General features: G+C 40.8%; 1 protein-coding gene across 2 annotated transcripts in view; it reads left to right on the top strand.

The window, feature by feature from the left end:
• The window catches only part of ap2b1 (adaptor related protein complex 2 subunit beta 1), a 166,515-nt gene that overhangs the window by 36,663 nt on the left and 114,196 nt on the right, over positions 1-15,656 (top strand). For both annotated transcript variants that reach the window (XM_048612549.1, XM_048612548.1), the window contains exon 7: positions 2,982-3,102. In XM_048612549.1, coding sequence (XP_048468506.1) covers positions 2,982-3,102 — 121 coding nt within the window. The remainder of the gene's footprint in view (positions 1-2,981; positions 3,103-15,656) is intronic.

Raw genomic sequence — 15,656 nt, 5'->3', positions numbered from 1 at the left:
TCTGAGTGCTCTGTTATAAAATTCTTGATCAATGGACTGTAGACTCTTCACTACTATCGATGTCAGACTCACTGGTCGATGATTCCCTGTTTTCTTTCACCTCCCTTTTTAAATAGCAGGGTTACATTATTTATTGTCCAATCTGTAGGGACTGTTCCAGAGTGTAAAGAATCTTAGAAGATGACCACCAATAGATGCATTATTTCTGGGGCCACTTCCTTTTGTAATCTTTGATGTAGATTATCAGGCCTGGGATATTTATCAGCCTTCAATCCCACTAATTTCTCCCACGTCATTTATTACTAATGCAGAATTACTTCAGTTTCTCCCTCTCACTAAATCCTGTGTTCCCTATCATTTCTGGTATGTTATGTGTTTCCCCCTTTGTGAAGACAGAAGCAATGTATGAATTTAGTCTGTCAGTTTTTTTTTGTTCCCCATTATAAATTCACTGTGTTTCTGACTGTAGGGGACCTATATTTGTTTTCATTTTTTTTCTTTTTACATAGCTACGTAAACTTTTACAGTCAGTTCTTGTGTTCCCCGAAGCTTACTCTCATACTTTATTTTCCCCTTAACCAATCCCTTGGTACACCTTTGCTGACTTCTAAACTGTTCCAAATCCTCAGGTCTATTGTTTTTTCTTCCTAATTTGTATGCCTTTTATTTGAACATAATATCTCTCATAAGCCATGGTTTGGCCACTGTTTTCTTCATTTTCTTGTATGCCAGACAGGAATAAACAATTTTTGCAAGTCACTCATTCACTCTTTAAATGTTCGCCTGTCCACTGTCATTCCTTTCAGTAACATTTCTCAATTCATCATAGTCAGCTCACACCTCATATCACTGTAGTTTCCCTTATTAAGAATCAGGACCTTAGTCTTAGAATCAACTACATCTCTCTCGTTTTTGATGAAGAATACTATCATATCCTATCTGGCCATTATGCTTAGCTGCACAAAGTGTAGGCACACTGATCTATTAGCTGGTGGTAGCTGCACACCAGATTGGTGCTGCTCTTTCCTTGCTGCTTTCAAGATTTGGCAGAAAATCAAGAGGCTTCAGAAACACTTCTCGTTCCATACCCTTCACACACTATCTAGATGGTGCATTGCTCAACCATTTAAAATGTACACTGCAAAGTATAGTTTTGAAAAGCATTGCCGTTTACTAAAAGACGATATGTGGACCTTTAACAGGGCTGCACAAAGTGGCAACTCTGAAAAACTGTCCCAACTAAAGCATGACAGTTATTCCCACTTTGATCTGTTGCATATTTCTGCTACTTCTCAGTTCTCAATTTTGTTTTCCATGTCATTTTTATTCCATACACACTTTTGCCATTCTTACTGTGGGAACTGAGCTGAATATTCCAAATATACTGAGCTGTCAGGCAATTACAAACAGACTGTCTTATAGAAACAGTTATGGTGTCTGAATCATTCAGGTGCCAGAAATAGCAACATACTCTAAAACTAACTTTTCTATTTCATTTTTCCTTTATCACTGTTGTAAATGATTGACAGACCCTGATAACACAGGCCCTTGGGGAGTAATAAACAAATAATATTCATTTTTAAAGATAGTTAATGCCAAAGCCTCAGTAAGAATTTGATGAGTTTGAGTACAGCTTTTCTCATCTTATTCTTTTTGCAGTTTGCATTTATTGAACAATGGGGAGAATTCATTTGCTTGTTCTAAACCGTCCCAAGGGATCTTTCTCTCCAGCCAAGAAGGCAGGCAATGTCTCAGTTTAACACCTTAACTGAAAGACAGCATCACTGAGAGTGTTGCATTCCTTCAGTACTGTACCACATTGTCAGCTGTTACACCACACGCACAGGTCCCTGGGATGAGACTTGCTTGCAACCTTCTGGCTCGGATGAACCATGGCTGACAGCAGCGTTTTTTGTAATCCATTAATATGTTGATGGTTACCATTGGCCAGCCTCAAGCTGGATTAGCCACGTAAATACTGGAACTACAGGGGTAAGACAGAGGCTAGAAATTCTGCAGGGTCCAACTCACCTCTTAATTCCCCAAAACCTGTTTGCTATCTTCAAGAGACAATTCAGGAGCATAATGCTACAATCTCCACTTCCCTGGAAGGATGCAGCTCCAACAATGAACGAACATGGGGAGCAGGAATAGGCCATTCAGCCCCTCGAACGTGTCCCACCAATAAATAACATCATAACTGATCTAATTGTTTCCTCAAATCCACCTTCCTACTTTCCTCCAAATTAACCTTTCACTCCCTCGCTTAACAAGAATCGAATCATCTCTGTCATAGAGTTTTCAAGGATTCTGCTTCCAACATCTTTTCGGGAAGAGAGTTCCAAAGCCACTAAACCCTCTGAGAGAGAAATAATTCAGCATAATCTCTGTTTTAAGTGGGTGACCCCTGATTTCTTTTTTTTAAATCTGTGACTTCTAGTTTTAGATTCAACCGAAATAGGAAACACCATCACCACATCTGCCCTTTTGGTTCCAATGAAGTCACAACCTACTCTTGTGAACTTCAGCAGATACCAGTATAGAATGTGCAGCCTTTTCTAATAAGACGAATGTCTGAATGATGGACAATAAATGTTACCCACCAGTGAAGTTCACATCCCAAGAGCAAATAAAAAAAATAAATCCTTGCCAACTCCTTCCTGTAGCAGAGATACCCTTGATAATTCATCCCATCCAAATTTCAAATTATTTATTTAGGGAATTATGAGCAGCTGGTTATTCTAATTTTAAAGGCTGGGAACACAGTTACAACCAACCAAACTAATCAGTTAGAATAGCAAAGACCCAGGAGAGGTTATTTTTCTCAAGTTTCTTGATGTTAATAGAAAACATCAGTATGAATATAAATTAGGAAAATGCAATGATCAATGAGGATAATAAGGCAACTTTGTTGGAGTGGACATGGACAGGCTAAAAAGGCTAAATTTTGTAACAAATCCCTATCATTTGTTAATTTTCAGGCCTGAAATTCTGAAGCAGGAGATAAAGGTGTTCTTTGTGAAGTACAATGACCCAATCTATGTGAAACTGGAGAAACTGGACATCATGATCCGTCTGGCCTCTCAGGCGAACATTGCCCAGGTTGGTGTATGTTTCTTGACTGACCAACCCCAAAGTAATGTGAAAGCACATGACTGCCCTCATTGTGAGACTGAGGAAAAGGATTTAAGTTTGAAAACTGTGATGGATGTCTTGTAATGGAAAACCATAGATGAATATTTCCTGTACATAAATATATTTAGAATCTAATGTAAGTGCAGGGGAAGCCATTCAGCCAGTTGTGCCAGTGTTGCATGGAGATCATATATAAGTCTTGGCTACATCGTAAGTATTCAGTTACTTATGATAGAATGGGAGTCATCTCTTCAGTTACATTGATCTACCTAATGTCTGCAGTGTTTGAATTGTTTGTTTTAAACCATTCTCTTCCACCTGTGCTCCTCTTAAGGCCAAGCTAAATGGGGTAGTGCTTGCATGGTTCCTCATCTTCCAGGGCAGCTACTGCATCTTTGACAATGGGTTTAATTGTGTTAGATCTCATATCTTTCAATGAGAGTCTGAGTTACGGAAGTAGGCTCAAAATGTGCCATTATTTGTATAGTACTGATACTGCATACAGTACAAAAGAAGGTGCAAGGTCACGAAGGCACAAAAAAAACCAGAATAGAACAAAGAACAGGAAAATCAGAACAAAATCATTAGAATAATATTCAGAAAATCGAATATTCAGAAAAACAGAAAAATCACAATAATATCAGAATCTACATTGTTAAAAATCTGTCTTTATGCATTTTGTTAGAATACCCATGCCCCCTCCCCGATTACTATTGGTCAGCAGAGCCAAGCTGTTGCTGTGTGATTGGCTCTCTCGTAGATGGACAGGCATGTGGCTCAATCATATTTAAACTTTTAAGGTTTTGAAACTCTTCATACAGTTTTCTGTCTGAGTAACTTTGCTGGAACTGACAACTAGAAATTTCTCATTACAGGTAAAATAAAAGAATATTGACTTTTGATCAGTTCCAACACAGTTATATGGTTTAGCACATTCCCATTAAAATTCCAATATCTTAAGCAAGTGAATGAGAGAGAAAAAAGTGGCTGTCGTTAACCATTTGTGGTCTGGTTTGAATCCTTTTATGAACTAATTTAGTTCTGTAATTATCAATCAAATAGTGAAGTCTAGAATTGTTTTATTTATGGTTTAGAGTTGAATCAAATGTCAAATATTGTTAGTTATGACCTTGAATATTGCCATTATTTTATCTATGGCCTGCAGAATGTTCTTCAAATGTATGTACTAGCTACAACTGTTGGATTATTCAGGTGTTGTTAAGTGCAAATGTTAATTTTGTTATCTTATGGCCTTAGTTGACCACGGGAAAAATGTTGTCAGCTACTGTTGAGGGGTCATCTTTTGCTACTCAGTGATGGGCAGCTGTCGGCCATCTTGTGCTATTCAGCGAAAGCTGGCCCTATCAAGTTGACATATACTTACCTTGAGAATTTCCCAAAGAACTATCCTCCTTCACCATTGCTTCTCTGTTGTAATGTTACTAATAGAGGAAAGAACTGCATTCAACTGTGTGTTGATGATGCTCACACTTCTACTTAACCATTTTTCTTTATCGCATGACCATAACTATTCAACATTTAAATTAATTAAGTTGAATCTTGGTAACAGTAGAATCTCTGGAAGATCACAACATTTGGTGCCAAAATTCCTGTTTAGACAATTTGAGTGGATAAAACAGAAAATCTGTGTTCTGTTCAGTGCAGCCTTTTGCAAACCAGTGCACCCCTCACCAAATATAATCTGCCTTTGTCCTTACCTTAAGCCCACTGTAGATGAAGCACATATCCATGCTATAACTTCACCAATGTTCTTCTTTCTAATTTCTAGACTTCAACCTTCCTGTAAAATCCAATTTGTACAAAACCCTGCTGCCTGATATCCTGTACTTGACTAAGAACTGTGCACTCATCTTCAGTGTTACCTGTTGACATAAATTGGTCTCATGTCGCCAAACAGAACAAATTTAAAATCCGAATCTAAAAGTTATTCCATGGTTTTGAAAGAGCCAATATCTGAAGTTTTCTTCAGCTTTGTATTCTTCAAGTCCTCTGATTCTGACTGTATCTACATTTCACTATAGCAGTATGTCCATGACAGGGTCTTTAACACTTCACCGCTTTCTTACAAGCTTCCTCCTCACCTTGAAAATATTCACAAGAAAATGTTGAGAGTGTCATACTTGTCACACACATAGCCATTGGTCAGAATAATGACATGCCGTTTCAATCCAAGTTTAATCAATTTTTATGCATCTTGTTTGGAAAAATTGTGGTGCCAAATGTGCACTGATCCATTTGGCAACTGTCAAGCTGGTACTGAAATACAAGAGTACAGACAGCATAAAAATGCTGGCACTCATTAACATGGTGATCCATTCAATTGATTCACCTATAACCATCTCTCACCTTGAGCCTGTTCAAAATGCAAAACCTTCTGTTTCAGATTTGCAAGCCACACATTTTGAAGAGTCCGTGCTGTTACAATATGACCTTTTCTGTTGAATGTTCCTTATGCATTGCTGTGGTTTGAAGTGTGGAGTGTGCAATATATTTGTTCAGTCACTCTGCAAGTCCAGGCTTGTTAGCGATGTCAGTTAATTTCCATAAATTCAGAAATCAGCATTATATTTTAATTTTATATCACTCGAGAATATGTATTAACCTGTCATTTGTTGTTTTAACTTCTGTTCTGCGTAGGTTTGTTGCCCTTATTTGTTGGATAGAGGTTTATGATTGTGAATTACAGTGTGTGGGTGTGGGGAGGGGCGAGTTGGTTAGCTCATTAAGTTGAATGGCTGGTTTGTGAAGCAGAGCAATGTCGGTGCAGGTTCAGTTCCAGCTTTGGCTGAGGTTACCTCAAGTGTTTGAAGAGATCTGATTGGTATATTTATCTACTGTAACGTATTGCTAGTAATTATCACAGAGGAACAGATTATTTTGTGATTGGTAATCTCAGTTCACAAACAGGAACTGATTCCTCAATAACCCTCACTATTTTAAACTTGTGTATCTTTTGAAATATCCCCTGTCCAGTATTGAGATGTGTGGTTGCAAGTCTAGAAAGGTGCAGAGAGCTGGATAGTAACAAAGAGTTAGAAGTCCTGGTTTTTATGCTGCTATTTGTTTTCTTAATTTGTTAGAAAAGACCTTGCATTTCTAAGTAAGGCCTGTTCGCCTATCACTCATTTGCTCATTGACTTACATTGCCACCTGGTCTGCCACCACCTCAATTTTAAAATTCTCATCCTTATGTTCAGAGCCCTATATCGCCTCGCCCTTCCCTATACGCATAACCTCGTTCAGCTTACAACCTTCTTCCAACTCTGCCTTCCTGTATATCATTGTCATTTGCCACACAGTTGGCAATCTGTGCTTTCAGCTGTTTGGTAGTTCTTTCCCAAAACCTCAATCTCTACATCGTGCCTTCTCTTTTAAAATGTTGTTTATAATCCCTTTATGACCAAGATTTGGTCACCTGCTCTACTGTCAGCTGTTTTAGGTATGTGAGTTGTTTTTTGAAGAGAAAGCTTGATAGACACATTTCGGAGTCAAGACGGGTCTTGACAGACTAGAAAGGGAGAAATAATTCCCACTGGTGGAAAGATAAAGAACGACAGAGTACAAATCTAAGGTATTGGCAAAAGAAATGACATAGACATGAGGATAGCATTTTCACATGGTGACTGATTGGGTTCTGCCTGAGAGTGTGGGGAAAGCAAGGTGAATCAGGGCATTCGAAAGGAAATGGGATCATTATCTGGAAAGGAAAAAATATACAGGGCTAGGATCGAAGGCAGGAAATTGACACTAAGTGAATTGCTCCTGCAGAGAATCAGCATGGAAACAATGTGTCGAATGGCCCCTGTGTTGTTGTAACCTTTATTGTGACAATTCTGTTATTCATTTCATAAATCTGTGAATTGTCGATGGACCTTGTGTGAAGAAACTTGGAATATTTTATGAATGCCAGTTATTGCTGAGTTGATTTCCTGCTAAGTTCTCCAAAATATTTTCCAAGTTACTGTATTTTAACATTTGAAATAAACAGGAATATACTGAGAGGGCTAGATGAAGTGAGACACCTTTGCGAGCAAGAGCAGTACAGGTCAATAAGATTTTAAAGAGGGTATATGGAATGCTCTTCTTCATTGGCAGAGGTATAAAGTACAAAAGTAGGCTTATAATGATGAAGTGGAGCAGGAAGGTCAACATTTCAGGCGGGACCCTTCACCAGGACTCGTGAAGGGTCCCGACCTGAAATGTCGACCTTCGTGCTTCTCTGATGCTGCCTGGCCTGCTGTGTTCCTCCAGCTCCACACTGTATTGACTCTGACTCCAGCATCTGCAGTTCTTGCCATCTCCACATAATGATGAAATTGTGTAAGACACTGGTGAGGTCACATTAGAGTGTTGTGTGTAGTTCTGGTCACCACATTACAGGAAGGACACAATTGCTCTGGAAAGTGCAGAGAAGATTTATTAGAATAGTGCCAGATCTAAACATTGTAGCCATGAGGAGAGATTGGAGAGGTTGGAGTTGTTTTCCTCAGAACATAGAAGGCTGGGTGGGGGGTGTGGGGGTTGTGGGGCATGATTGAGGTATACAAAATTGATGGCTAGAATTAGAGGTATCACTTGGCAGAGAGCTCAAAAACCAGGGGTGATAGATTCATACTAAATGGAAGAAGGATTAGAGGGGATGTGAGGAAAGGCTTTTTTATACAGAGGATGGTGGGCGTCTGGAATTTGCTGCCTGAGTTGGTGGTGGAGGCAGAGACCCTAAACTCTTTCAAAAAAATACCTGGATCTGCACCATAAATGCTGTAAACTGCAGGGCTATGGACCCTATGCAGGAAGATGGGGTTAAAAAGAGCATCTGGGTGTCTTTGAGTTAGTATGGACAAAATGGAACAAGTGGCCCCCTTGTGTACTGTATCATCACTATGGTGCTATGGAAAGTTAACGTGATGTCAGGAAAAACAAAACAGCCCTGTAATGTTCAATATATCAGTAAAATTTGCACATTCTAGATGAGCATATCATGCATCATATAAATAATGGAAGTCTGTTTTTGAAGCAGATGTGTTATCTGTACTCATGTAAGTTTCAGCCAAGCTCACCATATCCTCCTCTCTTCCCCAGACATGCACATTCACAGGCACGTGATCCTAATCAGACGTGTTGCTGCTGCCCCATTCTATCTAGTTGCTGGTGTTTGCAAACCAGCCTGTCCAGCCCAGGGTAAGGAGCTTGAACAAAGGATCAGAATCACAGCCTTTCCAACTTCACAACCTGCTGGTTACCCCTGCATTAACTGACAAAGTTACTTTTGCCAGAGCCAAGATAATGTGCACACACCCTGGGCCCACAAGGCAGTCAGTTCTTGCAGCCCTTTCCAAGATGAAAGGGAGCCGTAGGCCCCCAGTCCTTCCCTTTGTATTTTATTGATCCTGTGGCTCCAGGGCTAACCAGCCAGTGTTCTACCTCTCCACAGTTGCCACTGCTGCTTTTGTGGAGGCGTAGTTCACAGCCTCAAATCACGCTCCTGTCAACTCATTGCACCCACACTTTGGGATCAGCTGAGCTAGTGGTGATTAAGATGGCAATCTGTGCAGAGTTAGTTAATCTTCTAAAGAGCATGACCACAGGGCAATTGTGGCACAGGGGTCGTGTTCTTCTATCATCTCTGAACAGGTTGATTAGAAAATATAGGAAAAGAAACAACAGGATTGACTGTTGCTGTTAATTTTTTTTATTCATTCATGTGATGAGAGCATCGTTGGCCAGGCCAGAGGGCAGTTAAGAGTCAACCAAATGGCGGTAGCTCGTGAGTGACATGTAGGCCAGACCAGGCAAGGATGGCAGCTTCCTTCCCTAATGGACATTTGTGAAACAGATTAATTTTTCCAACAATTGACATGATCATCATTAGACCCTTAATTACAGATTTTTATTGAATTCCATCATGTGCCATGGTGGGATTTGAACCCAGATCCCCAGAACATCACCTGGGTCTCTGGATGAACGGTCCAGTGATAATAACACTAGGCCATCACCTCCCCTACTCATTATTCTTGTCCATGCAGTAGTAGTGTCCCTGTGGACGTTAAGTGATGATATGGTAGAATAACTTGTTGGTGTGCATCAGGTCCTGGAGGGTACCTGAGACCTAATCTAACATGAATCAGTGCTTCCAAGATGAAAGGTTGGGAAAACATAAACCGTAGAAGTACTTAAGAGATAACAAGGTGTAGAGCTGGATGAACACAGCAGGCCAAGCAGCATCAGAGGAGCAGGAAGGCTGACGTTTCAGGTCTGGATCCTTTTTCAGGAATTGTAGAAGTATCTTCTACTATCGTAGAAGTACTTAACGTGTTTTGAAAAGAAAATGCTTTTGTAAAATAGGCTGTACTAAAATTGAGATCTAAAATTCAGGATTTTCCAATTTTAGCCTCGATTACCATAATTCAGTCATCTATAATTGGGAGAAGTGTTAAAAGAAATGGAGTCAGCACAGAACTCCTGTTGTGTAAGCTGAAGCCACATAAGTGATTCTTTGAATATAAAGAGAAAGCAAGTCATCTGTTACAGTATTTTCAATGACGCATTATTCACTTGTAATAATATATTGAAGCCTGGCATAAAGCTTGAGAAAAGAACATCAATCCTGCTTTTATTTAATGCTTTTGTACTGCTTGCTTATAAAAATAGCTCAGTGATTCTTTTCACTCATAAAACCTCGAAGTACTTACTAGGCCATAGTGTCATTTCTAGTGATAATTTCAACTGAACAGTCTAATTCAGCTTCCATGCGCGAGTTTCACAGAAGCATATAAAATAGGAGTGGGAGTAGGCCATTCTGTCCTTTGAGCCTGCTCACAGGAGCATGATTAAATACGATCATGGCTGATCATCTCCCCACAAACTTTGGTCCCTTTAGACCTTAGAACTATATCTAACTTCTTCTTAAAAATATTTAGTGCATTTGCTTCAACCACTGTCTGTGGCAGAGAATTCCACAGCCTCATTATTCTCTGGGTGAAGAAATATCATCATCTTAGTCCAAAATGGCCTATCCTGTGACCCCTAGTTCAGGACTCTCCAGTCACCGTGACAATCCATCCTGCATTTATCCCGTCTAGTCATGTTAGAATTTTATAGAGTTTTATGAGATCCACACCACCCCCCCCCCCCCATTGTTTCAGTGACTCTGTCAGTTTACTAATTCTTCCTCTTCAAACAGGAATAATTCTGAAATAAAAGATTACAGAATCTCCTGAACAAAAATATGTAAGCTTTATTTTCAATGTAGATCTAAAAAGCAACGGCAGTTCTTTTAAAAATAGCAATTCTGTTGGTGGCTGAGCTGTAAATTACCAGAAGGCCTCACCTTTGCTCCCTGGATTCTGATGAGCAACAATGGTGATGCATTTGGACCGATGTATCAAGTGTGAAGAAGGTTGAATACTGCACTTACAGGAAATGTGTCAGATATATTATGTATGTAGGCCTGTTGAAGTATCATTATCAGTGTTATTGTTCTGCTGAGCCCGTCAATACTTTAGGTTCACCCTTGTAGTAAAAACATGAGAAGCAAAATTAAACTTGTGCAATTTTATCAGATGGGGAAGCAAATAAAACAAATACCTGAAAATTTTAAATGATCATCATATCCACATTTCTCCATCACAAGATGACTTGACCTGCTTCTGTCTGTTGTCTGCTCTTTTGCCCAACTGATGTCTCTGTTAGAACATAAGAACAAGAACTAGGAGCAGGAGTAGGCCATCTGACCCCTCGAGCCTGCCCCGCCATTTAATAAGATCATGGCTAATCTTTTTGAGACTCAGCTCCACTTACCCGCCCACACACCATAACCCTTAATTCCTTTACTGTTCAAAAATTTATCTAGCCTTGCCTTAAAAACATTCAGTGAGGTAGCTTCAACCGCTTCACTGGGCAGGGAATTCCACAGATTCACAACCCTTTGGGTGAAGAAGTTCCTCCTGACCTCAGTCCTACATCTGCTTCCCTTTATTTTGAGGCGATGCCCTCTATTCCTAGTTTCACCTGCTAGCGGAAACAACCTCCCTGCCTCCACCTTATCTATTCCCTTCATAATCTTATATGTTTCTATAAGATCTCCCCTCTTTCTTCTGAATTCTAATGAGTATAAGCCCAGTCTACTCAGTCTCTCCTCATAATCCAACCCTCTCAACTCTGGAATCAATCGAGTGAATCTCCTCTGTATCCCCTCCAGTGCTAGTATATCTCTTCTCAAGTAAGGAGACCAAAACTGTACACAGTACTCCAGGTGTGGCCTCACCAGGACTCTATACAGCTGCAGCATAGCCTCCCTGTTTTTAAACTCCATCCCTCTAGCATTGGCAGACAAAATTCCATTTGCCTTTTTAATTACCTGCTGCACCTGCAATCCTACTTTTAGGGATTCATGCACAAGGACAGCCAAGTCCCTCTGCACAGCAGCGTGCTACAATTTTTTACCATTTAAAACATAGTCCATTTTGCTGTTATTCCTACCAAAATGGATGACCTCACACTTATCAACATTGTACTCCATCTGCCAGACCTTTGCCCACTCACTTAGACTATCTATATCCCTCTGCAGACTTTCAGTGTCTTCTGCACACTTTGTTCTACCACTCATCTTAGTGTCATCTGCAAATTTTGACACACCACACTTAGTCCCCAACTCCAAATCATCTGTGTAAATTGTAAACAATTGCAGCCCCAACACTGATCCCTGAGGCACACCACTAGCCACTGACCGCCAACCAGAAAAACACCCATTTACCCCTACTCTTTGCTTTCTACTGGTCAACCAATCCTCTATCCATGCCAATACATTATCTGTAATACCGTGCAACTTTATCTTATGTAGCAGCCTTTGGTGTGGCACCTTGTCAAATGCCTTCTGGAAATCCAGATACACCACATCCACAGGTTCCCCATTGTCCACCATGCAAGTAATGTCCTCAAAGAATTCCACCAAATTAGTTAAACATGACCTACCCTTCATGAACCCATGCTGGGTGTTTCCAATGGGACAATTTATATCCAGATGTCTTGCTATTTCTTCCTTAATGATAGATTCAAGCATTTTCCCCACTACCGAAGTTAAGCTAACTGGCCTGTAGTTACCTGCTTTTTGTGTACTTCCTTTTTTAAACAGTGGCGTCACATTGGCTGTTTTCCAATCTGCGGGAACCACCCCAGAGTCCAGTGAATTTTGGTAAATAATTACTAGTGCATTTGCTATTTCCCCCATCATCTCTTTTAGTACCCTGGGATGCATTTCATCAGGGCCAGGAGATTTGTCTACCTTTAGCCCCATTTGCTTGCCCAGCACTGCCTCCTTAGTGGTAATGATAGTTTCTAGGTCCTCACCTGCTATAACCTTCTTGCCGTTAGTTTTCGGCATGTTATTTGTGTCTTCCACTGTGAAAACCAACACGAAATAACTGTTTAATGTCTCGGCTATTTCCTCATTCCCAGTTATTAAATTGGCCTTCTCATCCTCTAAAGGACCAATTTTTACCTTTGCCACTCTTTTACGATTTACATATTTATAGAAACTTTTGCTGTCTGTTTTTATATTCTGAGTAGTTTACTCTCATAATCTATCTTACTTTTCTTAATAACTTTTTTTTGTGGCTTTCTGTTGGCCTTTAAAGATTTCCCAGTCTACTAGTTTCCCACTACTCTTTGCTTTTTAGTATGTGTTTTTTTTTCAATCTGATACTTTCCTTTATTTCCTTAGACATCCATGGCTGGCTCTCTCCTTTCCTACCATTCTTCCTTATCACTGGAATATATTTCTGCTCAGCACTGTGAAAAATTGTTTTGAAAGTCCTCCACTGTTCCTCAATTGACCCACCATAAAGTTTTTGCTCCCATTCTACCTTAGCTAACTCCTCCCTCATTCCTTCATAGTCTCCTTTGTTTAAGCACAGGACATAGGTACTGGATTTAACCTTCTCGTGCTCCATCTGTATTTTAAATTCGACCATACTGTGATCGCTTCTTCCGAGAAGATCCCTAACTGTGAGATCATTAATTATTCCTGTCTCATTACACAGGACTAGGTCTAGGATAGCTTGCTCCCTCATAGGTTCCATTACATATTGTTCAAGGAAATTATCGCGGATGCATTCTATGAACCCCTCCTCAAGGCTGCCATGACCGACCTGGTTTGACCAATCGATATGTAGATTAAAATCCCCCATGATAATTGCCGTACCATTTTTACATGCATTAGCTATTTCTATGTTTATTGCCTGCCCCACCACGATGTCATTATTTGGTGGCCTAGAGACCACACCTATCAGTGACTTCTTCTCCCTGCTATTCCTAATTTCCACCCAAATGGATTCAACATTTTGTTCAGGAGAACCTATATCATCTCTCACTACCGCCCTGATATCATCCTTAAAAATCAGAGCAACACCACCTCCCTTCCCTTCCTGTCTGTCCTTCCGAGCAGTTTGATGCCCCTGGATATTTAACTCCCAGTCATGACCATCCTGTAACCATGTCTCTGCAAAGGCCACTAAATCATACCCATTTGCCATGATTTGCACCGTCAACTCATCCACCTTGTTTTGAATGCTCTGAGCATTCAGATAAAGTGCCCTTATGCCAGTTTTTGCACCTTTTTGGGTCCTATTACCTCCATTACGACCAGTTCTTGAGTCCTCCTTCCCTTTAACTTTTTTCCTAATTTTCAATGGAGTTGAAGCTTCCTCGTCACATGCTAACCTGCTGCTTTGCCTTACATTAATTGTTGTTCTCCCTCTATGCTCACTTCTCCCTTCCCCCCTAGTTACTAGTTTAAAGTCCTATTAACCACCCTATTTACCCTTTTTGCCAGAACACTGGACCCGGCCCTGTTCAGGTGGAGTCCATCCCCAGCGGTACAGATCCCTCCTGTCCCAGAACTGATGCCAGTGCCCCATGAAAAGGAAACCCTCTTTCCCACACCACTCTTTTAGCCACGTGTTTACTTCCCTGATCCTCGCCTCCCTATGCCAATTTGCACGTGGCTCGGGCAGTAATCCAGAGATTATGACCCTTGAAGACCTGTTTTTTAATTTTGCTCCTAGCTTTTCAAAATCCCGAAACAGATCTTTTTTCCTAGACCTGCCTATGTTGTTGGTACCTACGTGGACCACAACAACTGGATCCTCCCCCTGCCTCTCTAGTATCCTCTCAAGCCGGTCAGAGATGTCTCGCACCCCGGCACCGGGCAGGCAACACACCATGCAGGATTCTCTATCCTGCTCACAAAGGATACTGTCTATCCTCCTGATGATGGAATCCCCTACAACTACAACCTGTCTTTTTGTCCCCCCCTCTTGAATGGCCTCCTGGACCATGGTGCCATGGTCAGTTGACTCATCCTTCCTGCAGCCCTGTTCCTCATTCACGCAGGGAGCAAGTGCCTCATACCTGTGGGACAATGTCAAGAGCTGCGGCTCCTGTGTTCCTGTCTGCGGGATCCCTCTACCTGCCTCACTTAGCATATGAAGCAGGAATCTTTACTGTTTCCCTTCATATTGAGCTGACGGGTCGTGAGATGTTCCCATCTCTGATCAGCTAACATTCTTCAGACAATGGGTTCTGTTTTATATCGTCTTGGGCTGTATGGCTCAATTATTCACTTGTTAACCTTGCTAGTTGAAGAAACTGACCTCCCTCAGGATCACTGATATTTCAAACCATCATCAGAGCTAAAATGTTTGTTATTTATCTTTATACCAGGATTACAACATTAGAGACTTGTGTACATTTAATTATCTAATATTTAACAGCCCAGAAAACTTTAAATGGCTGCACAAGTGTGGCATGCAGAGCCACCAGCTATCCCATGCGTCAGGTTTCTGCTGTGTGTTCTTGATCTGCAAAGGTTAAAATCAACTCCTGAACCACACCTTTGTAGTGTTGGAATGTTATTCTGATTCAATGTGGAACTAGAACCATTTTACGGGCAAGTGAGAACATTTGTTTGACTGCCTCAATTTCCATTAACCAATTCCTCCTAGATTGGGCACTAGACTCTTGCCCACTTCCTGTTTCTCTGTCTCTTCCATCTCCCACCCTTTACAAAGCTAACTATCCTTCTTGCCTCTTTTCTTTTTAGAGTTAACCCCTCTTCTCTCGAATCCTACCAAAACATTATAAACTGTGCAACTAATGTATAGTTTGTATAGCTTTCATTTCTTTCCGACAGACCTTGAATTTGCAGTACCACTCGGCTCCAGGTTTACTTCCTCCTTAACTGTCTATTATGTTGCAGAAACTGGCCTGGGCCCAGTTACCAACTATATCCTCAGCAACTGTAGTGTGCCAAGCTTCCTCAAACTTGGCGTGTTTGATCATTAAGCCACTTCTGTGTCTTCTCCACATTTCCCTTCTAGGAAACTACCCTTGTATACTTTTAGAGATAGTAGGAACTGCAGATGCTGGAGAATCCGAGACAACAAGGTGCAGGGCTGGATGAACACAGCAGGCCAAGCAGCATCATAGAGCCTCTCTGCTCC

This window comes from Rhincodon typus, chromosome 26 (genome assembly GCF_021869965.1).
Source record: "Rhincodon typus isolate 14 chromosome 26, sRhiTyp1.1, whole genome shotgun sequence".
In the NCBI taxonomy this organism is placed as follows: domain Eukaryota; kingdom Metazoa; phylum Chordata; class Chondrichthyes; order Orectolobiformes; family Rhincodontidae; genus Rhincodon; species Rhincodon typus.
The sequence above is the reverse complement of the archived record's forward strand: the minus strand, read 5'-3'. Positions and strand labels throughout refer to the sequence as shown.